Genomic DNA, 23423 nt, shown 5'->3' on the forward strand with positions numbered 1-23423 from the left:
TGGGGCGCAGGGCCCAGGCTACGCAATTCCAGTGGGGTGGAGCTGGGGTTCCGCTTGGAGGGAAGTCCTGGTGCGCTCAGTCTGGAGAGGAGATGCCTGAGAGCGGTTTTCAGGTCTCTAAAAGGGTGTCAAAGGAGGAGGGAGACAAATTGTTCCCCTTGGCCTCTGAGGACAGGACGAGATGCAAGGGGCTTAAACTGCAGCCAGGGAGGTTTGGACTGGACAGTAGGAAAAACGTCCTGCCTGTCTGGGGGTGACACACTGAATAAGTTGCATGGGGGGTTGTGGAATCCCCCTCACTGGAGATATTGAAGAGCAGACGCCTGGCAGGGATGGGCTAGCTGGTGCTTTGTCCTGCCGTGACGGCAGGGGACTTGAGGTCCCTTCCAGTGCTAGTGTTCTAGGATTCTCCTGCCCCCATTAAGGGTGGTGGTTGCTGCTCCCGGCAGGCTGCCTGCTGCCAACCCCCTGCCCCCGACTCTCCTGTCCTGGGACTTCCGGGAGGCGTGTGCTTCTCTCCCATGGCCCTGCAGGCAGACTCCCGAAGTGACCTCTTGGCTGTCAGCCAAGCAAGCCTTTACTAAAAGGTGTGACTCCTGTTGCTCTGGCTGCTGCACTCCTTAGTCCCCAGCTCCTCTCGCCTCCGAGCCAGCTGGGAACGCAGACTGGAGCCGAAGTGCTGCAGGTGGAAGGGAGGGTGATGGCTCCTGGTTATAGAAACCAGGAGCCCCTGTGTCTGCATGTCGACCTGCAGGCCTGGCCGGAGGGATGTGGGGTTGATTAGCTGCTTCTCCAATGATCTTTCTACCCCAGGCCTCCGAACAATTGGTGTGATCACCAAACTCGACCTGATGGACGAAGGCACGGACGCCAGAGATGTCCTGGAAAACAAACTGCTCCCTTTAAGAAGAGGTAGAATGCCACCACCCTCCGTGCCCCACTCCTCCCTTTCGCTGCCCACTGGAGCCCCGAGTCCCAGCGCTCTGCTTGGTACCTGCTTGGTACCTAGGGCAGGCAGTATAAAGTTCACACTCATAAGAACGGCCATACTGGGTCAGATCAAAGGCCCATCTAGCCCAGTAGCCTGTCTGCCGACAGTGGCCAGCACCAGGTGCCCCAGAGAGGGTGGACCGAAGACCATGATCAAGCGATTTGTCTCCTGCCATCCCTCTCCAGCCTCTGACAAACAGAGGCCAGGGGCACCGTTCCTACCCCCTGGCTAATGGCCTTTTCTGGACCTAACCTCCATGAAATAACCCTATGAGCCCAGGGTCCCGTGCGGGGGGCATGAGAGTTCAAGGCTTGTGCTGCAGCTGGATCCTGCGCTGACAGAGCTGGCCTGTGGCATTGTCCCGTTTCAGGCTATATCGGCGTGGTTAACCGGAGCCAGAAGGATATAGAAGGCAAGAAGGACATCAGAGCAGCGTTGGCTGCAGAACGCAAGTTCTTCCTTTCTCACCCAGCCTACAGGCACATGGCAGATCGCATGGGCACGCCTCACTTGCAGAAAGTCCTCAACCAGGTAGGCCAGTGTCATGCGTGGGCCCTGTTCCCGGCTTGGAGGGAAGGGCCGCTGACTGAGTGCTCTGAGCTGTGCTGGGGAGGGTGTGGGGGGGGGCTGGGGAGTTAGACTGCGTGCCCAGCCCCCACACCCTCAGTATCGTCCTTGGCGAGTCGGCTCTTCCCCAGCCTTGGCCTCGCTGGCTGCAGAATGACCAACGACCATCCGCTTGTCTGAACGCTTCTCTAGCAGCGTCCTTTCCAGGCCGTGCCGGAGATGCTGGTAGCCAACAGAATGGAGGGAGAATCTCTTCTACTTGGCGCAGTTAGCCCCCGCTGAGCGGTCAGTTGACAGGCTAGGGGCAATACCCAGCTGCCCTCGTTCGGTGAGAAGGCAAAATTCGTTAAAGCTGGGAAGTCTGACTTGGCGAGCTGGGCCAGGCTGCTCCGAAGTCTTGGAAATTGCTGTGTCTCTTTAAAGGAACAGCAGCGGGCCTGGGCTGACTCCGTGTGGCTCTTGTAGAGTGGCCAGTTAAGGGAAGCATTCCACTAGCCCCTCTTGCGCAGTGTTGGCTCTGGCCTCTGGCTCGCCTGTGCGGCCTCAAACGCAGCTTGTAGTGAGGGGTGGGGGGCCAGCCACACTGACCGCTTCTTACCCTCGCAGCAACTGACCAACCACATCAGGGAGACCCTGCCCTCGCTGCGCAGCAAGCTGCAGAGCCAGCTGCTCTCGCTGGAGAAGGAAGTGGAGGAATACAAGAACTTCCGCCCTGACGACCCCACGCGGAAAACCAAGGCCTTGCTGCAGTAGGTTGCTCCCATCCCCTCTTGATAGGCCAGGCACTGGATTTGGCCCCCGTGGGGAGGGAGAGCAAGTGTCTAGCCTGAAATGGACACTGGTGTGAACGTGGCTCCACCCTGGAGCACTCGGATACCAGCTGGTCGCTGACCCTGAGGGAAGAGTGCCCAGCTCCCGGTGTTGGCAATTGGCAGTGTGAAGCAGGAGATGCCACTCGGTGTCCCGTGGACTAGGGCTATTGGCGTTTGCTGATCAGTCAACTAGTGACTCAACTAGCTGCCCCCCCAGCTTGCTGTCTGGATCAGAGGCAGCAAGGGTGGCAGGGAGCAGGAGCTGGAGGGAGCCATCTTAACAGCACCATCTCCACGGGGCGGGGACCAGGCACCAGCCGGGACAGCTGATTCCTGGCTCATGCCTGGTCCCCTCCTCTTCTCCCCCCCCCCATCAACTAATGAGCTGATTAAAGGCCATTTAACATCCCTACTCATGGACACAAGAGACTAGATGCCCTGCCGTGCTGCTGGGAAAACGGGGAGCACTCGCATCTGTAGCTGTGGTGCTGGGCAGACGAGCCCTGCAGGCACGTAACTGGCAGTGCCTTGTGTTTGTCGTGCCTACGACACCCATCCCATGTGGCCCACTGGTCCAAGTCTGCATTCAGGCGGGGGAGAAGCGTGTGTGTTCGTAGGGGCTGAAGGAACGTGCACGACTGTTTTGTTTCCCTCATGGTGGCAGCAGGGAGAGGAAATTCCTTCCCTGAGGGTTTCGGGGAAGTAGATGCGAAGTCTCCAGTGTGTGTGGCTGGCACGGGGCGGGCTGCAGTCAGAGTAGCTGGGCTGGTCCCGTCTGAGCAGCATTTGGCTGATCCATGTTACTCCTGCTGCTTCTCTGCAGGATGGTTCAGCAGTTCGGGGTGGACTTCGAGAAGAGGATTGAAGGCTCCGGAGACCAAGTGGACACGCTAGAACTCTCTGGTGGGGCCAGAATTAATCGCATCTTCCATGAGAGATTCCCCTTCGAGCTGGTGAAGGTAAAGCTAGTGCTGGTGTAAACGCGTCTGTCCTGCAGGGTTGGTTTTCTCCTCTCTCCACACACAGCAGAATGTCACTGCTCGCCTGGCATACACGTGGGGGAGTGTCCCCAATGCGTATGCCTGTCTTGTTTAGCAGCCAGCAGGGGGGTCTCTGGCCATCCTCCCCGGTATTGGGTTCATCTGCTGCTCCGCTGACAGCCTCGTTATAAACCCATCCACTGCTGCCTGGCACCGGAGTCTTTGCAGAGCGGAGCTGTGGGAGGTGCACCCGGACTAGCTTGTCTCCTCCCCCTGAAGATGGAGGGATGGGCTGTTCTCTGATCGTCCGTCCTAGGGCATCAGATCAGCAGCTGGTGCTGATGTTCCTCTGCTCTGACTTTAAAGCAGGAAGCTGACTGGTGTTCTACCTTCCCACTGTGGCCGCCCATAGCAAAGCAGAGATGCATCGGGTCGTATGGGAGAGGGGCAGTTGGCTGTCCCAGGCCCCCCCCCCCCCCCCAGCGACCAACAAGACCTGCTGTAATTCACTGCTCCTTCACTCAGCTTTCTGACGGCTTGCCTGCCTGGCAGGCTCTACAGCTGGGGAAGTGCGGCTGCCCCTCGGGGCTGGATGAGGGCGGTGTGAACACGTGCCCCTTTGCGTGGAAGCCTGAGCTGTGCTTGTGCCTCGCCAGCGCCGGGCTGTGTGATCCGCCCTGTTTCTCTTTCAGATGGAGTTTGATGAGAAGGACTTGAGGCGAGAAATTAGCTACGCGATTAAAAACATTCACGGCATAAGGCAAGTATCGGAGCAGGAGAGCTGCGGCGCAGCAGTGTGTCTGCTCTGCCTGTGGTCCTGGACGTGCCGTTAGTCCGGTCGAACCTTGGTATCATGAACCGTGTGTGGCTGTCAGTTGAGAGCCCGCGTGGCCATGGGAAGCGAGGGGGGTTAGACCAAAGTTGGTTCTGGGCAATGGGCGTGTGTTTGCAGGCTCACTGCGGGTGCCGTTGTCTGCTCAGCGTAGTGTTTGCGCCGACTCGATTCTGGGAGTTGGGCTGCGGTGGCTCCCCTCATGGAGCAGTGTCCCGAGAGCAAACTCTGAATGTCGTCCTGGTAGAGTTGGGTGACGGCACGAGAGCCTTGAGCTCGGGACAGCAGAATTCCTCCTTTGCCTTCCCAGAGGGCAGACGGTAGCACGTGGGGCATGTTTGGAGAGCTGAACGCCCGGCTAGCGGAGGAGCCAGGCTATTACCGCCCGTTGTGCTTGTGAACAGCTGGGTCAGGGAAGCCATGCTCCATACAGAGGGCTGGTCCTGCCGCACGGCCAGTCTGCTCCACGCCACACTGTGGCTGTAGTTCAGTGAGCTAGGGAGCCCTGCCCTTAGCGTGCCTGTGCCCCTGGGCTGATCCGGCTAGCGAAGTCAAATCTGGAATTGGCTGAATGTAGTGCTAAGAGGACTGCTCCTGCCTCCCCTTCTGGGGCTGCCACTGCTCCCGGCCCCCCTTCCGTTCCCCTGTGGGCTGGGAGCAGGGGGCCCGGTGGAGCTAACCGGTTAGCCCTGAACGTCCCTTGGTCTGACTCGGATTGAAGGCCTCTGCCACTCACGTGCAACAGAGCTGGGTCCTACCCAAACCTGCCTTGTCGCCGTGCGAGGCCGACGCTAGAGCCCACGCACTAGAGAGCCACTTGGCATGCGTGTCCGTGGCAGAGCAACGTGTGCGCTCGCGTGGGGGCGTGGCCCGCTCCATTGGGGTCCCCGGGCAGCACAGCCACATGCGGGGGCCCGTCGGGGTCCGGGCCAGGCCGCCCAGGGAAGGGACTCGCTGTCTCAGCTGCTCTGCCAGGTCCGACCGTTGCCTTAAAGCCTGTTCACCCATTTTGTGTTTTCTCTGCCCTTCCTCCCTGCCCGTGCGTGCGGCTGCCTGTAGGACGGGGCTTTTCACGCCAGACTTGGCATTCGAGGCCATTGTGAAAAAGCAGGTGGTGAAGCTGAAAGAGCCCTGTCTGAAGTGTGTCGACCTGGTTATTCAGGAGCTAATCAATACAGTTAGACAGTGTACCAGTAAGGTATTGAACCGCTGGAGGCTCCAGCCCTTCCTACAGTGGGTGGTAAAGCAGGGTGCTTCCTGCCCCCCTGCCTGGCAAAGCTCCCCCCAGCTGGGTGTGTGTAGGCTAAACCGGTCCCACGGCCCCACCGGTCCCAGCCTAGCATGAGTGCAGGGCACATCTCTGGACTCGCCCCGCCAGACTGGCATGCCTGGCCCTGGAGATGGGGTGAGGGTTGTCTCTAGCACCCAGGGCCCTGGCCTGGCCCCGCTCTGAGGAGGGCCAGCCCTGCCCAAGAGCCAGGCAGCGCCCGGTGGCTTAGACGAGAGCCCTCAGATGGGGTTCTGTTCCCTGGCCTGCAGGGTGACCCTGGGGTGTGCTCCTCGGCGCCTCCATTTCCTGTTCACAAGGGAGGTGAGCGCGTTACTCGGCTCCTGAGCAGCGCTGTGGAAGAGCGAGGGCGGCTGGGCTCCCTCCCCGGGGGGCCTCCCATGCCCATGTGACATCCAGCTGCAGGGCTCGGAGGCGAACGGGAGCAGCAGCTGCCGAGCTCTTGCCTCAGAGCGCCGTGGAGCCTGCCGGGCAGGCGGGCAGGCAGTGCCGGGGTGCTGGGGCCTGTCTTAGCATGTGCTCCGTCACTTCTGCTGCGGCGCGGCTCGGCTCGGCTCTGGGAAGCTGTGGGGAATGGGAGCGAACGCTGGAAATGGTCTGCAGCGTCACTGGGCCTGGCTTATCCAGCCCGCCGTTCGCTGGCGAGCCCGTTTCAAAGGCTTCTCGCCCTGGCACTGGGCAGGAGCCCATCGGCCACTTCCACGTTCACCGGCTCCTTGGGGGGACTCTGCTCTCGCTCGATCCAGTAGTGATGGATTGAGAAACTTCTGTACGTGTCAGACAGGGTCCTGGACTGGAAGGATGCCCTGCCCTGAGCCGGGCTGTCGAGCTCTGGAAGTGCCCGGTAGATCCAGACTCCGGTCTGTAGCGAAAAGGACTCTCAAAAAGAGACGCAGCCCCCAACTCCAGCTTCCCAACGTGCCTGGCTTGAGCAGAGCCGCTCCGCACGCGTGCAGCGACGCATGTTGCTGGCTGGGGAGCTCGTTTCGGGGTCCGGAGCTGTACTCTGTGTTGCTGCAGTTGTAGTGATGTGTGTAGCGTGGAGAAGCCAGCACTTGCTGCCAAAGTTCCTTCAGTCCTAGCTAACGAGGTGGGGGAACTCCGACTCCTTCCGGGTGGGTGGGGGTGCGCGCGCAGATGAGCAGTGCCCGGGAGAATCCCGCTCCAGTCAGTGGGGTGTTGGGGCCGGGCTCGCGACGTTCTCACAGGAACGTCTCTGGCGCTAGCTTCCATGGGACCCGTAGCCGTGGCTGTTTCAAACAGCCAGGGGAAGAGGCCAGCGCTCCATGCCCTCCGATGGCAGCAGGCAGTGCCCCCTTCCCCGTGTGATGCCTAGCGGGCCACTAGATCAGCTGCTAACTCGCGGCTTGGCCTGGAGACGGGGGCAGGAGCAACGAAACCTTTGCCTGTACTGAGGCCTGGCTGAGCCAGACATGGAGTGCTCTGGCTCTGGAGGGATCCCATCACCTGCTTCTGGCTCCTGGGAGTGCCGGGGGGTGGGAGCAACTCACCATCATCCTGGCGCCAGGGTAAATGATCGCGCAAGGGAGCCGGCGCGCGGGGATGATCGCGCAAGGGAGCCGGCGCGCGGGGATCAGACCCTCACAAGTCCAGGCCTTAACAAAGGGAGCTAAGAAACTGATGCTAGGAAATGAATTGGCGCATTTTCAAATGAACCTGAAGGAATTTTCCCAGGCGGGTGCTGCTGCTTTTCCCTCTGCACGTAACTAACCTTTTCTAAATCTCCTTTTCTTCTCTCCTGTCTCCGTCGCTGTGTCCTTCCCGCCCTGCGTGCCTTGGTGTCTCCTCTTTCCGCTCTGTGCTCTGCATGAGGCAGGACGGGGCTCTTCACGCCTGACATGGCTTTTGAAGCTATAGTGAAAAACCAGATTGTAAAGCTCAAAGAGCCCAGTTTGAAGTGTGTTGACCTGGTGGTCTCAGAGCTGGCCACAGTCATTAAAAAGTGTGCGGAAAAGGTAACTGGTCTTAATTCCTTCCTCTGCCTAATTGGCACACCTGGAATGTATTGGCTTGCAGGGCCATTAAACTAGCCTCGTGGGGAGCTGTGTCCATGTCCGTGCAAGGTGCCCCACGAGTATAGACTTAGCGCTGCCCTGGCGTTCTGGCCTGGGGCCTGCAGATACGTATTGCACAGGTGTTGCTTCACACCCGAGGGACAGGCTCAGATTGCACCTGCAGTAGCTGAGGGCAGTGTCTCTTGCTTCGCGTGAGCTGCGCTTCATGCCTGGGGGGTTAGCTTATCCGGGGAGGTGGGGAAGAGACGTACGTTTGCCAAGGGCTGTACGGCCTCCCAAAGCTGAGCCTGCCCATCTCCCCAGCGACAGCAAAGAACTGCCTTGTCTTGGGCTGTCTTCTGAGCCCCCTTCTGTCCTCCTGACGCGGCCGGGGCGAGTCCCGTCGCTTCCTGTCCTCTTGGGTTTTGTGGGGGCTTTTATGTGCTGAACCGTGTGTGGCCCTTGTGATCTGACCTGCCCCTTCCTCTCAGCTTGGCTCCTACCCCCGGTTACGCGAGGAGACGGAGAGGATTGTGACCACTCACGTCAGGGAACGGGAAGGGAAGACAAAGGACCAGGTAAGCTGCCCTCGGGAGGGAGGGAGCGCGGCTCTCCTGCGGGGCGTGGGACCCAGGCAGGCTGATCTCGGCGCTGTTTGGGGGAAGCCGACGCTCCAGCCAGCGCCGTGCAGTACAGCCAAGGCCTGCTCCGCTCCGCCAGCCGCCTAGCAGCCTGCAGAGCCCTCTGCTGGTGGTGGGTCGCCCTGCCGCCCTTCTGGCCCGTCTGGCTGCCGTGCTGAAAGGCGCTTCCGTTGTGGCCTGTTGTTGGTGACTCGGGTCCGTGTTCTTTCCAGATTCTCCTCCTGATTGACATCGAGCTCTCGTACATCAACACGAACCACGAGGACTTCATTGGCTTTGCCAAGTAGGTGCCCGTCTGCTGTAGCCGGGCGCTGGGTTGCAGGGCACTTGGCTGCAAGGAGTGAGCACTGCGGGGGCTGCTCCGTGGAGCCAGAGGCAGGGAGCTGAATGGTCCAAGCCTTGGCGGTGGCAGCTGAGCCTTCGCCCCCCTATGTTACTGCTGCTGGGCTGCTGGCAGGGCTGGGGAGGGGAGCGCTGGTCCTGTTGCCTCTCCCAAGTGAGCCTGACCTGCAGGGGCCTTCGGCAAGGTCCGCCTCTGTTCCAGGTCTTTGCCTGTGGGGGTGGGGTGGAATGCCTGGGGACCGGCCGGGATCCAGGGGCACCCTCGTGAAGGATGCTCCCTGCCCCAAGGAGCTTCCAGCCTAGAGCAGATGGCAGGGAAAGGGGGAGGAGGGCTACACGAAGGAGTGTGAAGAGGTGGCAGCGTGGGCCTGGCAGGAGCACTGGGGAGCTCTCGGCGCGCGGGGGAGCAGGGCTCTCAGGCTGGAGCTGGAGTGTTCTCTCAGCCCTGAGTGAGAGTTGCAGTAAGTGGCAGCATCGACTGTCTGTCTGGTGCCGTGGTCTGGCCGCCAGAGCGGACAAGGCCTCTGAATGTCTCTGGCTGTCGGTGGGTTTGAGGTTCCCCTTCCAGCAAAGGGAAAACCAGAACCAAGCCCTTGTCTACACCTGAGAACGAGCCTGTAGTGAAACGGGGTGTGACTGTCAAGTGGATTCGCTCTTTGGCGTCCCTGCGTGGCTGCCTGCGCTCTGCAGCGAGAGCTCCCACGCAGGGAGCTCGCGAGGACGGAAGCCCCCTCAGAGCGAGTGCAGCTGCCCAAGGCTGTCTCGGGGCAGCAGGCTCCTTTCTCCCCCCGCCTCACTTTCCGTTTTCCTCTGGCTCCCCCCAAGTCTCTGCTTCTCACTCCATTTGCTGTTCCTTCCTCTCATCATCTCTCCTGTTTTTCCTTTGAACCACTTCACTCTTCCCTCGGGACTCTCGACTCCTAACACCCCCAGCTGTTACACTGAGCAGCACTTGGCAACAGGGTGGGTACCTGCTGGAACCAGTGTGTAACGGGTGACGCGTGGGCATGGACTCGTGCTTGCAGCGCCGCCGGAAGTGGCTGGCAGCCGTGTGAATGCTGCTTTCATATTAGGCACCTTCTGGAGAGACTTGAGCCCTTGTCAAACAGTCGGCTCTGAGCTGCTCCCTCGCAGGCTGGGAGTCTTTCTCCTGTAGCTTCAGGCACCCAGCCAGAATCTCGGCCGTCTCCCCCCACGCAGACCCTTGGATTTCCCCTGGCCCCCTGCCGCTCACCTTCAGACTCCCTCCCTTCCCCAGCAAATTCCTTCCTGCCACTCCAGCCTGAGCTCTGATTAGCCTGGAGAGCTGCCGGGCAGGCCCCATGCCAGGTGGGGAGCACAAGGGCCGTAGACCCCCTGGAGTATCCGTATGGAGCAGGAACGGTGAGCGCAGGCCAAACCTGGCTACACTTGGGGTGTTGCTGGGTTAACTAACCAAGGCCTCGAACCGCTTTTCCTCGCGCCCAGTGGGGGCCGGGTACAGCGACTTGCGTGGCGCGTGCTCTCCGGCGAGCTGCAGTCTGCCCCTGCGCTGTGCTAGAGGTGCCCGTCCTGGGTGTGGGCGGCTCCCTAGCTGTACTGGTCTGAAAGCGCCAGCAGTGCCCCCGGGGCCCAATGGCATGTGCAGCTGGTGCACGGAGCACTTCAGAAACCTCCTGGCCTCAAGTGCTGGCGGGGCAGTCACAGAGCCTGCTGGAGCTGTGCTGTGTGGCAGGCCTCACCCCAGCGGGGCGAGCCGCTGCCGTCTGGCACGCCACTCCCTGCCGCCCGCCATAGGCGAGCCGAGTGGCAGCATGCAAGCCAGCCGCTGCTTCGCCTGTAGACCACCGCGAGCGAGTGCGCGTTGGGCTCCGCGGCCCCGTTGCTGGGCGCTCCTGGCGCTGTCGGTTGTAAAGCCGGGGTGCTTTTTATTTCAGTGCGCAGCAGAGGAGTACCCAGCTGAACAAGAAGAGAGCCATCCCGAATCAGGTACGACCCGCTTGCTCAGAGCGCCCCTCTCGGGAGCATAGGCGGGGGCGGGGGATCCCGTGTGAACAATCTCTGCAGTCCGAGCGCTGAGGTTTGCAGCCCCAGAAGTCTCGGGAGTGGAATCAGACCAGTTGGCACACTGGTGCGGGGTTGGTCCTGCCCGGTGTAGCTGCAGACAGGAGGACTGTCCCCTCTTCTAGGGTAACCTCTCTCTGTATGGCCCCTCCCTCGGTGACAGTCTAGACAAGTGGGGGGGCACCAGAGGGGGGGTGGGAAGGTGGGGGTGCCGTTTCCACTAGCCGGCCGTCTGGCGGGTGACGGGCAGGGGGAAGGCTGGCATCACGGGGGCGGGAGCAGTGCTGAACTGTGGCATCTCGTCACCCCGCTGTCCAGTGCGGTGCTGCTGGGAGAGCAGGCTTAGCAGTGTCCCAGTGCATGGTGCCAGCCTGGCTGTGTGGAGCCCACGTGGGCGTTGCTCTTGTTCGGCAGCACTGTGATGACATTAACACTGTATCAGTATCATTAATAGCATGTAACTGGTTTCTTTTGCTGTTTTTTCTGCTGTTTTCTTACTGTTTTTGTGCTTCCTGCTTCTCCCTCCCCCCCCCCCATCACTTTGTTCCTCACTCTGTCCTCTCGTCCTTTTTCCCTTATTTACCCGCAACCCTAATTTTGCGCACCTAAGGGTGAGATACTGGTAAGTACCTGTATAGCGTGATAGTGAACTAGAAGTAAAGCCCAGTGATGGAGGCGCCTTTAAAACACAACCCCCGCGAATCTACGGGATGCCCCTCGTCTTAAAACCGAGCACACTCACGGTCTGGCACCATCAGTGCAGCAGCGCGACTTCTTTCAGGGCTCTGGTCCATGGCGGGAAACCTTACAGGGTCCCCTGATCTGGCTGAACAACTGGACTCCTGCTGGCCCATCGTAGGGAGACGGGGTGGGAGGGGCAGACGTCTGAGCCTCCAGGGCTATCCCCTGCCATCCTCCGCAGCGGCCTCCAGCCTGCCCCGATGGGCCCGCTGCTCTTCGACTGACAGGGAGACTCAGGCCGCAGATCATAGCGCTGTGTGTGTGTGTGTGGGGGGGGGGGGGGTAGAGCCATAGAAATACTCAGGCAGTGAGAGCTCATACCCCCCCCCCCCCCCCGTGCTCGGAGGCATTTGTACTCCAGCTGTACCTTCCCCCACTGCATTACGGGGAATTTCTGCCCTCTGAGGACTGGACAAGAAGCAAGGGGCTTAGGCTGCAGCAGGGCAGGTTTAGGTGGGGCCTGTCGGAGTGGTGAGCGCTGGGGAGGTCGTGGAGTCCCTGTGCCTGGAAGCTAAGAGCAGGTTAGACAAACATCCGTCAGGAATGGCCTGGGGAATACGCAGCCCTGCCTTGCGTTTGGGATGTAAAATCCCCGTTGGACCCAGCATTTAGCAGGTTAACTGCGGCCTGCTCTCCCCTCCCCAGCTGCATGGGGGCGCTGTCAGCCCTGCATGTGGAGGAGGGGAGGATGGGAGCAGCCCTCAACCCGCAGCAGGCCATGGGCAGGGGCTGCTCCTGGGTCCTGGCTAATCAGTACCCAGGAGTCAGCCTTACTAGAGGGTGCTGCTGACCGGCTCCCCCTTCACATCCCTGCCTTGCGTGCAGGGAGCTGGACTAGAAGAGCGCGTGGCAAGAGCAGGCGTCTGAGTAGGTGCAAGGCAGCCTGGGAGCAAGGTAGGTTGGCTGATGTGGAGGGGCGAGGGAGCAGGGCTCTTCCCAGCAGGGCGCTCTCCGCTGGCTGCTGAGGCCAAGGCTACCACCGGAGGGCCCCTGCCGAGGTCTGTCCCCGGGGGACGGCCTCCCCAATGAGCCTTCCTGTGGCCTAAGCGGGGAGGAGGAGGAACGTGCCCGCCAGTTAGTCAGTGCGCTCGGTCGTGGACGGGAGGGCGTGGCCGCTGTTGGCTGGAAATCAAGTGGAGTGGTGCGTGCCGGGGGGCTCCTCACGGCCTGCCCAAGAAAATGGAAATGCCTGCTGCTTGCGACAGGAGGAGGCGTGCCCCGTGGTCAGGGTGCCCACTGGCACTTCCAGCCGGCCTTGCCCTGTGCCCCCGGAGAGACCCCAGGGAGAGCCCCCTTCTGCTGGGCATGCTCAGGCGTCCTGAGGCCGTGGTGGGTGGCAGAGAGCTTCTCACCCCCACCCCCAATCGAGAGAACAGCCCGTTCCTTGTCTGACGCTGGCCTGCCGCACCCTGGGCCTGCCACCCTAATGAGCAGCTGAGGCAGCAAGGGGGGGAGCCTCACTTGAACTCCTCCGGCCAACCTTGGGATGGCTTGGATGAGTGAGACTCTGGGCAGCTTAGCCTGATGCTGCAGCTCTCCCTGCTCGCGGGGTGGCTCAGTAGCTGCAGAGGGGTTGGATTTGGCCCTGGAGGCTGCCGCACACCCCTGCCGTGTTCCCGCAGCCCTTGGCACGCTCGGGGTAAAAAGCTAGTCGGGGCCTGAGTGCAGCTGCTGCCAGGTGCTGAATAAAGCCAGGGACCCTGAGCCACGGGCTGGTCCCAGCTCCCAGGAGAAGCCCCACAGGAGCATTGGGGTTTCTGAGCCCCGCAGGCCTCTTAGCAGCCCTGGTGTGCAGAATGCTCAGCTCGGCTTCCCACCCAACGCCCCCTTAGCTCAGTGCTGTGCAGGGCCAGCCCACCCCTCCCATGGCTGAGTCAGTGCCCATTCCTGCGGCCCCTCGCACCCGGCACCTGGCCAGTGAGCTCTGCGTGACTCCTCCCTACCTCGGGAAACCCCACGCTCCTCTCTGGCGCGTCCCAGCGTCCTGCCACTTCCATTCTCTTCTGGCATTGCAAGGCCCTTTCCGGAGCACTGAGTGAACCTGCCTGAGGCCTGTCTCCGATCGGGTCCCCCGGGGCTGGCCCTCCATCGCTGGCTGTAAGATGCAGACTGTAGCGTGGTGATGGGAAGGCGGAGATCTGACAATCGGGTGTGAGCTGCCAGTCACCCTGGGCTGCTTTATTTGACATGGTGCAAAGCTGGAGGCCAGAGGGCTGAGTTTACCGGGCCTGGTCCATCTGGGCAGAGGGATCTAGCCTGCCACATGCGCTCCCCCCGCCCCATTGGTCTCGCTCATCCACGGAGCGGAAGTATTCAGTCTGTCTCCTTCCGGCCGGTGCGCTGCTCTGGTCGCTGGCATGCTGGACAGACGGGGGGGCCTGGTAACTGCTTCCTTTCATGCCCTGGGCTCCCAGTGAGTCTGTGCCAGAGCTGGGAGTAGAATCGGGCACGTCTGGCTCCCAGGCGTAAGACCTCCCTTTGCACTAAAACTTGGTAATTCCATGCTACATAACTGATCCCATAAGCCGTGGGCCTTGCTGCCATGGCTCTCCCACCCAGCCTGGAACTGCTGCTCCAGAACCAGCTCTCTCCCCTCCCTCCCCAGGAGGCCACATTTAAGCCTCTGCATCTGCTGCTCCACCAACCGGAGCCTCATTTCTCTGCTCTGTGCCTGCAAGCCAACTCCGTTCTGCCTCTCTCGGCCACCCTGCTCTGCTCCTCTGCCTCCGGGTCTCTCCAGTCAAATTCCGATTTGCTTCAGTGGGAATCAGAAGCTCAAATTTAAGGGACCCCAAAAGGGAGCGAATCGAGGGGTGAAATCTTTAACCTGGTTTCCTTTTTGCTGTCTCAATTTCAGGGCTCCTTCCTTCCCTCCGCCCGAAAATCTGTATGAGTTAAGTTGTAGCTCTAGCAGCCTGCGCCCGCCAGCGCGCTGAGCTTTGTGTGTGTAGCCTGGCTTGCCTTTGCTGTGGCTTAGGCGGTAGCCACCTGAGCAGCTGTGCTGGCGAACAGCTGCCACTCCCCAAACGGCATTGGGAACAGCCAGGCGTGAATTGACGGCTCTTGCGCTAAAGCTAGTGGGAAAGGAAGTCCCATTCCCGCCCCAGGTCCCGGTGCCCGTCTCCCTGCTGCTGACAGGTGGCTCCTGTACAAGCAAGAGCAAAGGAATCCCAGAATCATGTGTAACGTCTCTAACTCCGCCCGTCCATGCGCTGCACTGACTGGAGTCAGCCCTCTCGCTCGCACTGCCTGCTCCCCCGAGTGTGTCCGCTACTAACCGGGGGAGCACGGCGTCCGTCACAGCACCCTGCGTGGACAGTCACCGCGCCTGGGCCGGGCTGCCTGTACTCGGTGGCCGGCCTCGGCCCGGGCCACGCCCGAGCGCTGGCGGCAGTCTAGACGAAGCTCAGCGTATTGGCGGCTCTCCGAGGGTGGCTCGTGGAGAGTCCGTCAAAAGAAGCTCTGGGTGCCCAGGTCTTGGGCTAGCGTGACAAGCGACTGGCCAGAGCAGCTCCCCAGCCTGCGGTGGGAGCGGTTCATAGCAGGCGTCTCCTGTGCTCTGTTGTAAGCGGTTTCCTCTGCCCTGGGGCCAGTACCCTGACTGCTCAGTGGTAGAGGCGCTTTGGCACCTGGGAATGGGGGTGCGGGTAAAAGGACTAGCCTTGGGGGCCGGGGGCTGCGCTCTGGCAGGGCCGGTTGTGGACTCCGGGCCATGAAGAGCGAGACGTGCGTAGGGTAACGCTGGGCCGAGTCCTCCCCGGAATGGGAGGCCGGAGCTGCAGTAACCTGCCGGGCACGTCCCTCAAGCTATTGCGCTGCCCCAGGGAGGAGCCCCAAGGGCCCTGACGAGCCCGTCTGACTGGACACACCGGCAGCTGCTCCCCTCGCCATTCCAGCGCAAGGCCCCGCGGCTGCCGTCGGGCCCGGGGGTTACAGCTGGGGAGCAGGGCACCGCCCAGTCCCCGGTTTGGCTGAGCAGTGAGCTGCTTGGTGGCCCCATGTCTCTTCTGCCTGCCTGGCGCCGCGCTGGTGGGGACCCTGGCGTCAGGCGTTGAGTCACTGGCCCCTCGCGGCTGCCGAGACCCCCACGGCCAGGTGCGGAAACGGGCAAAGACAAGCCCTGGCATAGCCTGTCCTGAGACTCCTTTGTACCTCGGCTGCTGCTGGGAGCCGCTCTCCACAGCCTGAGGAGAACAGCCCTGGGCTCTTGGGTCCAGTCTGAGGGTCACACGCAGCCGCAGTCCGGCCTCCTGACGGCGTGTTGGGGGGAGGGGTGACGAGCCGCAGAAGCGTGCGCAGCCTTCTGTGGCAGGACAGCCTCTGGCAGCAGGTGACCTAGAAGGTCCCTCCCAGCCCCAGCCGAGAGGCAGGGTCTGAGCTTGCTCCTGGTGGGACGGGACACACTTCGGCCCGGCCCGGGTAAGCCTCAGCCAGTGTGGTGCTTCCTCCTTGTCTCGTGAAACGCTGCTTGCAAAGTCAGGCTTTGCTGTGTTGCTGGCCTGTCCCGCTGCTGCCGTCCTGTGTCCCTCAGCACTGGCGTGGGGCGGCCCAGCCTGTCCAAGGTGACGTGGGACCCGTGGGTCGCAGGCTTTTCCGTGGCAGGGCCTGCAAGCAGGCTGGCAGCCTCGAGGGAAGCCGGACGCGCGTCCTGCTGTGAGTCAGTGCAATGGGGGAGAAGCGCTCCCTCTTCCAGCTAGCCACGGGATCCTCCTGGCCATTCTCAAAGGGGCGCACGGTCATGTGGGCTCCCTCCCTGCCCTGAGGGCCAGTGCAGCAGATCCCCTGGATCCAGGGGGTCCGTGCCCTGGCCCCTTACGGCTGAAAGCTGTCTGGTCCCCTCGGTGCACAGCACCTGGGTGGCTTACACTGCAGGCTGGGCACGCCCCTCCCCTCCAACACGCTGCATGTGTGTGCAGCTGCTCTGCCCTCTGAGCCAGGCCACTGGGGTGGTTGTCACAAGCACCGGTGGCTGAGCCCCTCCCTGCCGCAGAGCTGTGGGCCTGGCCTGGTAAAACCTGCTTTGGGCTCCCTCAGGAGTGGGGCTGCTTCCCTGCCCCTCCCTGGTAGCTTTCCCCGGGGCAGACGCTGCCCCGCACTCCCACCGAGGCCCCTAAGGACAGCAGGGCCCAAGCTAAAGAGGAGCAGACCTTGGCCCGCAATCCGAGAGCGCCGCCCTCCCTGCCCTAGGTGGCGTTGGCAGCTTAAAGTTGCGAGGGTGGCCAGGAAAGGAGGCTCCCAGGCTAGCCTGCAGCTGGTCTCTCCCTTGCCCGACTGGGTTCCCACTCCTCTTGTGTCCTGCAGGTGATCCGCAGGGGCTGGCTGACGATCAACAACATCAGCATCATGAAGGGCGGCTCCAAGGAGTACTGGTTCGTGCTGACGGCAGAGTCTTTATCCTGGTACAAAGACGAGGAGGTGGGTACGGCTTGGCGGGGACCGCGCGGAGAGCGGCAGGCCTGGAGCCCTGGGTCCCTCTGCCCACCAGGAGAGCGCGCGTGTGTGTGTGCGCGTGTGTGTGCGCGTGTGTGTGCGCGTGTGTGTGCGCGTGTGTGTGCGCGCGCGCGTGCGCTGCTTCATGACGGCACCTTCCTGTTGGCAGGAGCAGCTTGGTAAACTGCTACAGGGCTGGCTTGCACCTTGGCACTCCCTGGGGGAGTAGGGCAGGCGTGGGGCCGGGCAGCCCCTGCACTCGACCCCAAACTAGATTCTTCTGAGTCACCCTGGGGCTTGTCAGCTCTGCGGGGCACAAGTCTGATGCTCCAGAATTGCATGTCTGGGGCTGATACTAAAGGAAACTGCTCCACGTTCCTGGAGTCCCTTTGGGGTTGCTGCCCTGCCCTGCCCTCTGCAAGGCGGTGGCGTGGCCCCAGACCCGTGTGGGCGTGGCAGGGCAGGGAGGGAACGCAGTGTAGCCCCAAGAGCCCTTCTCCCGGAGCCAGTGTGGTCCAGTTTGGCCGACTCCCTGTGGGAATAGCTGGGGGGGGGGCACTGAAACCCTGAACTTTGGCTGACCCAGGCTGCCTGGCTGGGTTTGACTCCGTGGAAGGGTCTGCTGCTGGACTGCCGTTTCCTTGGGCCTGTCTGGGCAGGGTCCCCGCTGGCAGAGCTCCAGGCGCTGTCGGTCGTGTGACCGCAGATCAAAGTGGGGACTTGTCCAAGGGGCAGCTGCCCCGGGGGGTGGAGACCCGCTGCCCCCAGTACTGCGAGTGCCGCTGTCCTCGGAACTCCTCCACTCCAGGCCTTGTTGGGCTTGGTCTGGTGCAGCCAGCATGGCAAGAAGCATCCAGAACCACGAACCCCTTGGCTAGCAGAGGCCCCGCAATGCAGAGCCCGGGGCGCCAGGGAGGGCTCCCCGGCAGCGCGCCGCGCAGTGCGGAGACTGAAGGGCTTGAGGGCCGGTGCACGGGCCCAGGAAGGGAACGGCCGTGGAGGGGGTTTCCCTGAGCACGAAGCCGCGGGGGAATCGGCGTCATGTAGGGTTGTCTCGTGTGGGCCTGACGCTGCGGCGCACCTTGGCCCGGGCAGCAAAGCCTCTCGGGTCCGTTGGAACGGTTCTCCTGCCCTGCCTCCACGGCCTGTGCGCCTCGCCGGGCTGGCGGCAAATGCCCCTCTCCGCAGTGGCTTGGGAGAGTGAGCGGGGCAGCGCCTGCGGGGCGAGACGTGGCCTGGGCAGTGCCTAGGCGGGGGCCCTCAAAGGTGGCCGCTAGATGCCGTTCCGTGGGAGGGGGTGGGCAGGGGCTGGCTATCTGCCGTCATGCAGCAGGAGGGGGCCCTGGGCCCCCAGGACTGGGGAGTTGCTATTGAAACACCTGGCTCTTGCCCAGCGTTGTTGGGGCACTCAGTCACGGGCCCTGGGCACACTGAGGCCCAGGGAGGGAAGTGACTTGCCCGCCATCACCCAGCAGGCCCTGGTGCCCAGAGCCTGGCTAATGCTGTGGCCACTAGGCTATGCTACTTCCCGAAGGCTGTGTGGATCGGACCCCTCCCCCCGCTTTGTCTGTGCGGTCCTGGCCTGGGAGATGGGGCCGGCGCTGCGACGCAAGGCGTATCCGGCCTGGCCTAGCTCCGCTGCAGGGGCTGGAAGGAGCAGAGGAGGCAGCCTCCTTTCTAAGCACCCCTCCTCAGTGCCTGGAACAGACATGCTGCCTCACATTTTCCAGCCCTCCCACCCCCACAGTCTGAAAAGCGGCTCTTCCCTGCCCGGCCGCCCGTCTCGCAGGCTGGCTCCAGCGGCTTGGCATTGGCGCAGGGCAGGAGAGAGGGAGCAGGGGCTGGCGATCGGAGGAGGAGACGTTAACAGAACTTTATTCGCCTGCCTGGCGGTACAGCTTAGCATCTGCTCCAGGAGGCAGCCCCCTTCCCCGAGTAAGACCCAGTCTTGCTTTGTCCTTGTCCTTCGTCGGCCGAGCAAGCTGCAAAGATTAACCTCTGTTCCGAGAGTCTGTAAATCTAGACACAAAGCTTAACTCTATCTCCTAAAAGAGAAGGAAATATGTGGAGCTGATAAGTGTGTCTCGCTTGTTCCCCTGCCCCCATCCCGGCAGCCCGTTTCCTGTGGGGAGGCCTCTCTGGGGGCGCTTGTCTGGCCCCTCTGCTGTGGGTAATGAGAACCAGCAGGCTGCGGATGAATGAGGCTCTGTATTCAGCAGGCACAAATTGCCTACCCTCCACGCGTGCACCCCCGGCCACTAGAAACGAGCTGCTGCTCGCAGAGAAGTTCCAGAAACCCCCAGCATTGAACAATAGCACCCCACAGACTGGGCAGGCCCCCGCGCCGCGTGTTCCGTGTGGCCCAGTCCAGCAGCCGGGGACTTCTCGCTCGGGAGAACAGCTGCGAGACCTTTTGCTCGTGGTAATCGAGGGCAGGCAGACTGCGTGTCCGCTGCCAGCCTTACCTGGGCGTGCCGAGCTGCTCCGGGGTGCCGCCTTGCCAAACCCAATCTAACCAATGTGCAGACTACTGTACACCTTTATAGCCTCCTGAACAGGTAGTCTGAACACTGGGCAGGCTGGGCTGGAGTCCGCTCCATGGTGTGTCCTTCCCCCTCCCGGCTCTGCAGCAGACGCTGCTCGGCGAGAAGGATCTGCTTTGTCCTGTCTGACGTGGCAAAGTCTGCAACCGAATCCAGCCTGGAAAAACGTTGTGGGTTTTTCAGGAAATCCTACGGAGGGTGTGGGGCGGCGGTGGCTGGGGGGAGGGCTTAGGTTCGTGGCCTCTCCGCAGAGGCGGACGTCACTTTGGGGGCTGTGTGCGCGCAGCATCTGGAGCCGCAGGCCAGTGGAGTGCTAAACAATTCCAGATGTGGCGTTTCGGCAGCGAGACGGCTGGTGTTGACTCAGTTGGGTGGCCCCTCAACTTTGCTGGCCTGCAGCCTGTTAAATGAGCAGCATCCTTTGGGTCAGATTCCTGAGAGCCGCTCTCCCCCTCTCCGTGGCCGCTGTTCCTCAGGGCTGTTGGAACACACGAGGGTTCACGGCGCTGCTGCAGCTGGCACTGGGTCCCGGCCGACAAATGAAGCCTCTGTCCTAGCACCTCCCTAGAGAGGGAAGGAGCTAAGTCCTGTGCCCCGGGCCTGCGTGGAGCAGTGGCTGCCTGGCACCTTCCGTCTGTGGCTAGTGACTAGACCCCTCCTGTGCGGGACTGGGGCCATGGGCCTGGCACTGGAGAGCGCTGCCCCGCACAGCGCTTACCTTGGCGTGAAGCCCCAGGCAGAACCGTCCTTCCCTATACGCAGAACAGGCAGCTGTGTGGGGCACCCCTGGGTCTTAGTGTCCCCCTGGCTCGCCTTAGCCCCGCTCCATGGCTCCGCGTCCTTCGGGGAGGATCTAGCTGACTTCAGAGAGGCACGGCCTGCCCGAGACACAGCAGCACCTGACCCTGGGACAGAGCCACGGAACAGGCACGGGCCAGCCCCGGCTGTCTCCGGCCCGGTTCCGAATTCACCGTGGTACTCAGCAGGCCCCGAGTTTGCAGTGGGCTGTAATGTGTTTCAGTGCAGTGGCGCTGGAGACAATCCAATCGCAGCTCTGAGAAGGTCTCGCCCTCCATCAGGCCTGGCGCCCGGCACAGGGCGCCAGTTGAACAGTGCGGCGTATGGCTCCTGAAAGCGGCTGATACCGGCCCGGTCAGAGTCCACGTGGTCCACTCGGGCCCTTGGACCAACCCAGTCCTGTGGGTGGCAGCTCCTGTGACCGACCCCAGCAGCTCGGCTGAGCCCAGTCTGTGCCTCAGCCAACTAGCTGGGATGTGGAGGGAACCCCCCCCTTGGCTCTTGGCCCATGAGAGAGGGAGGGTTCTCCCCCACAGCGTGGGGGTTGGGAGGAACCGCTGCCCAGGTCCCAGCCTGACACCCCCCCTCCCCCTCCAGGAGAAGGAGAAGAAATACATGTTGCCCCTGGACAATCTGAAGATCAGGGATGTGGAGAAGGGCTTCATGTCCAACAAGCACGTCTTTGCCATCTTCAACACTGAGCAAAGGTAAGGGCCTGGGGCGGGGCTGAGGCGTGGCCAAGTGTCCGGGTGCCCCCCCACTGCATGTGGTGATGGAAAGGCGCTTCCTGGAGGCGGGCTCGGTTCTCCAGGGCGCTCCCTCTGGCCAAGCCCCTATTGGTGCCTTGGTTCTTCTGGGGGCTGCCTCTGCAGCCCTAGGGAGGAGCCCCTTCCCCTCCTCCTCCCCTCCCCTCCGATTGCAGCAGATGCCTTGGGGAGCCGGCGTCTCCCAGCTGCTCTTCAGCTAGTGCCCCGCGTGCTGCTCAGCAGCTTTCCTTTTGTTCACCCTGGGTGCTGGGTGCTGTGCGGGGCTCAGCTGGGGGGGAGGAGCGGTGGTGCCATGTGGGGCTCAGCGGAGGCACTCGGGCAGCTGCGATCCAAGAGGAGGGTTGTGCTGGGGGAGGAGAGGCTGTCCATGTTTACACAGGCGCTCTGAAGGGATTTCAGCCTTGCCTCCGGCGGCCCTGGCCGGGGCTTGGCGCTAGACCGGCCCGCGGGGCAGGGAGGGAGCCTGCCTGTTCAGAGTCTGTGGCTGCCCGTTCTCAGTGTGCCTGCCTGCCTAGGAACGTGTACAAGGATCTCCGCCAGATTGAGCTGGCCTGTGACTCCCAGGAAGACGTGGACAGCTGGAAGGCCTCCTTCCTCCGGGCCGGGGTGTATCCCGAGAAAGACCAAGTAAGCATTGCCTCTGCCTCGCCCGCGGCCCAGTCCCTGTGATCCCCGGGGCCCCTGCCGGGATGAGCCTCTTCAATTCTCCAGAGCCAAGTGACTGGCGGAAGGGGGGAGCTGCTTGGGGCGGGGCGACAAAGGCCCCTTCTGGCCTGACGTGCTAGGCCAGGCTGAACAGGCCGGAAAGTGGCGTGGGGGGAAGGAGGGGGACAGAGCTCAGGCCCTGCGGTGGGATCAGGAGCAGGCTTAGAACCTGGGGCCTCTCAGCCCCACCTCTCCGGGGCGCCCTGTCTCTGCTCCGGGGGGTGGAGGAGGAAGGCCCAGCCTGGCAGAAGGGAGGCGTGGGGTCTTGGGGCGCCTGACTGCCGACGCCCTCCCTCAACACCAGCCTGGTTGCGTCTGGCCGGGGTGCCGGGGTCCAGCCCCCGCTGGCGGCTGAGGGATCCCCAGTGAGTCGTCCTGTCACCCGAGCAGGTGGAGAACGAGGACGGGGTCCAGGAGAACACCTTCTCCATGGATCCGCAGCTGGAGCGCCAGGTGGAGACCATCCGCAACCTGGTGGACTCCTACGTGGGGATCATCAACAAGTCCATCCGCGACCTCATGCCAAAGACCATCATGCACCTCATGATCAACAACGTGAGTGGTGGGGGGAAGGCTGAGGCCGGCTCTGGCCCCCGGGCGGGGCGCGGGGCCGGGCCGGCGCGGCTCTGGCCCCCGGGCGGGGTGCGTGGCTCTGGCCCCCGGGCAGGGCTCGCTGCTGAGGTATTTCATTGCGTGTACGGACCTTGGGCGCTTACAGCGGGAAGGGCCAGAGCCTGGTTCCCGGCTTTGTGCCAGAGCGATCCTGTGGCTTGGGATAACCCCGGGAGCCCTGCTTTGTGGCGCGTCCCGCTCTAACCATTGCGCTAGCCTGCCCTCGCGCTGACCTGCCGCTTCCTGCAGACCAAGGATTTCATCCACTCGGAGCTGCTGGCCTTCCTGTACTCGTCCGCAGACCAGAGCAGCCTGATGGAGGAGTCGGCCGACCAGGCGCAGCGGCGGGACGAGATGCTGCGCATGTACCACGCCCTGAAGGAGGCCTTGCACATCATCGGGGACATCAGCACCAGCACGGTCTCCACGCCGGTCCCGCCGCCGGTGGATGACGGCTGGCTGCAGAGCAGCGGGCACAGGTAGGGCGCAGTGGGTGGCGAGGAGCCCAGGCTGGTGGGCTGGGAGGGGCTGAGGAAGGATGGCCTAGTGGTTTAAGACTGGCAAGCTGGAGACCTGGGGCCTGTACCTGGCTCCCCGAGACAAGCTTGGGCAGCTCCTTCCGCCCAGGGGGCTGGAACTCTCGGGAGGGGGCGGAAGGACCCAGCTCACACTGCTACACTTCCTTCCCCTGCAGCCCGCCGCCTCAGCGCAGACCTACCTCCGCCGTGCTGCCGCCGGGCAGGCCCCCTGCCGTGAGGGGCCCGACGCCAGGGCCCCCCCTGATCGTTACCCCTGCTGGGGGGGTCTCTTCCTCCTTCGTGGCTCCTCCCATCCCCTTACGCCCTGGACCTCAGAACGTATTTGCTGCTAATAACGACCCCTTCTCAGCCCCTCCTCAGATTCCGTCGCGGCCAGCTCGCATTCCGCCTGGCGTCCCCCCGGGCGTGCCCAGGTAAGATCCCGCCGCCCACGCCCAGAGCAGCCTGGTGGCTCCTGGCATGACTCCCGCCAGGGCCCCGTGCTGGGGCTGCAGTCCCACTGGGCGCGGTGAGCAGCGTGGCCAGAGCCATGGGAGAGAGGGGGAAACCCCATGATGGATCGGCTGGGCGCAGGAACCCCCCGGCCTCGGCTCAGGCAGGCCCGTTTGCTATCTGACCCCGAGCAGGGCTCTGCTGCTAGGAAGGGGCCGTGCTGCGTGCGTCGGGGTTCCCCAGTACAGCATAATGACCAAGGTCTCCAGGCAGAGCCCTGGGGAACCCAGCCTGCCCTGCCCGCTGCAGCTCCCAAGAGCTGAGGCTTGGGTCTCCTGCTGGCAG

At 62.8% G+C, this 23423-nt stretch overlaps 1 protein-coding gene and 1 long non-coding RNA gene across 12 annotated transcripts in view; one reads left to right on the top strand and one right to left on the bottom strand.

Annotated features, from left to right (window-relative positions):
• DNM2 (dynamin 2) overlaps positions 1–23423 on the top strand; it is a 50591-nt gene that overhangs the window by 20933 nt on the left and 6235 nt on the right. For 2 of the 11 annotated variants that reach the window (XM_075916131.1, XM_075916124.1), the window contains exons 5-21: positions 814–912; positions 1362–1522; positions 2165–2307; positions 3194–3329; positions 4043–4110; positions 5242–5380; positions 7977–8063; positions 8339–8409; positions 9402–9431; positions 10385–10436; positions 14110–14139; positions 16554–16667; positions 20621–20730; positions 21306–21417; positions 21883–22050; positions 22357–22586; positions 22802–23059. In XM_075916131.1, the coding sequence (XP_075772246.1) occupies positions 814–912; positions 1362–1522; positions 2165–2307; positions 3194–3329; positions 4043–4110; positions 5242–5380; positions 7977–8063; positions 8339–8409; positions 9402–9431; positions 10385–10436; positions 14110–14139; positions 16554–16667; positions 20621–20730; positions 21306–21417; positions 21883–22050; positions 22357–22586; positions 22802–23059 (2008 nt within the window). Of the gene's footprint in view, positions 1–813; positions 913–1361; positions 1523–2164; positions 2308–3193; positions 3330–4042; positions 4111–5241; positions 5381–7307; positions 7447–7976; positions 8064–8338; positions 8410–9401; positions 9432–10384; positions 10437–14109; positions 14140–16553; positions 16668–20620; positions 20731–21305; positions 21418–21882; positions 22051–22356; positions 22587–22801; positions 23060–23423 lie in introns of all 11 variants that reach the window. The other 9 variants (XM_075916125.1, XM_075916126.1, XM_075916129.1 and 6 more) reach the window with 9 other exon arrangements.
• On the bottom strand, positions 18537–19966 carry LOC142824323 (uncharacterized). Its single transcript, XR_012899240.1, has 2 exons — positions 19148–19966; positions 18537–18727 (listed from the first exon to the last, which is right to left on the bottom strand). It is a non-coding gene; the product is annotated as an uncharacterized LOC142824323 (long non-coding RNA).

This window comes from Pelodiscus sinensis, unplaced genomic scaffold, assembly GCF_049634645.1.
Source record: "Pelodiscus sinensis isolate JC-2024 unplaced genomic scaffold, ASM4963464v1 ctg90, whole genome shotgun sequence".
Lineage (NCBI taxonomy): Eukaryota > Metazoa > Chordata > Testudines > Trionychidae > Pelodiscus > Pelodiscus sinensis.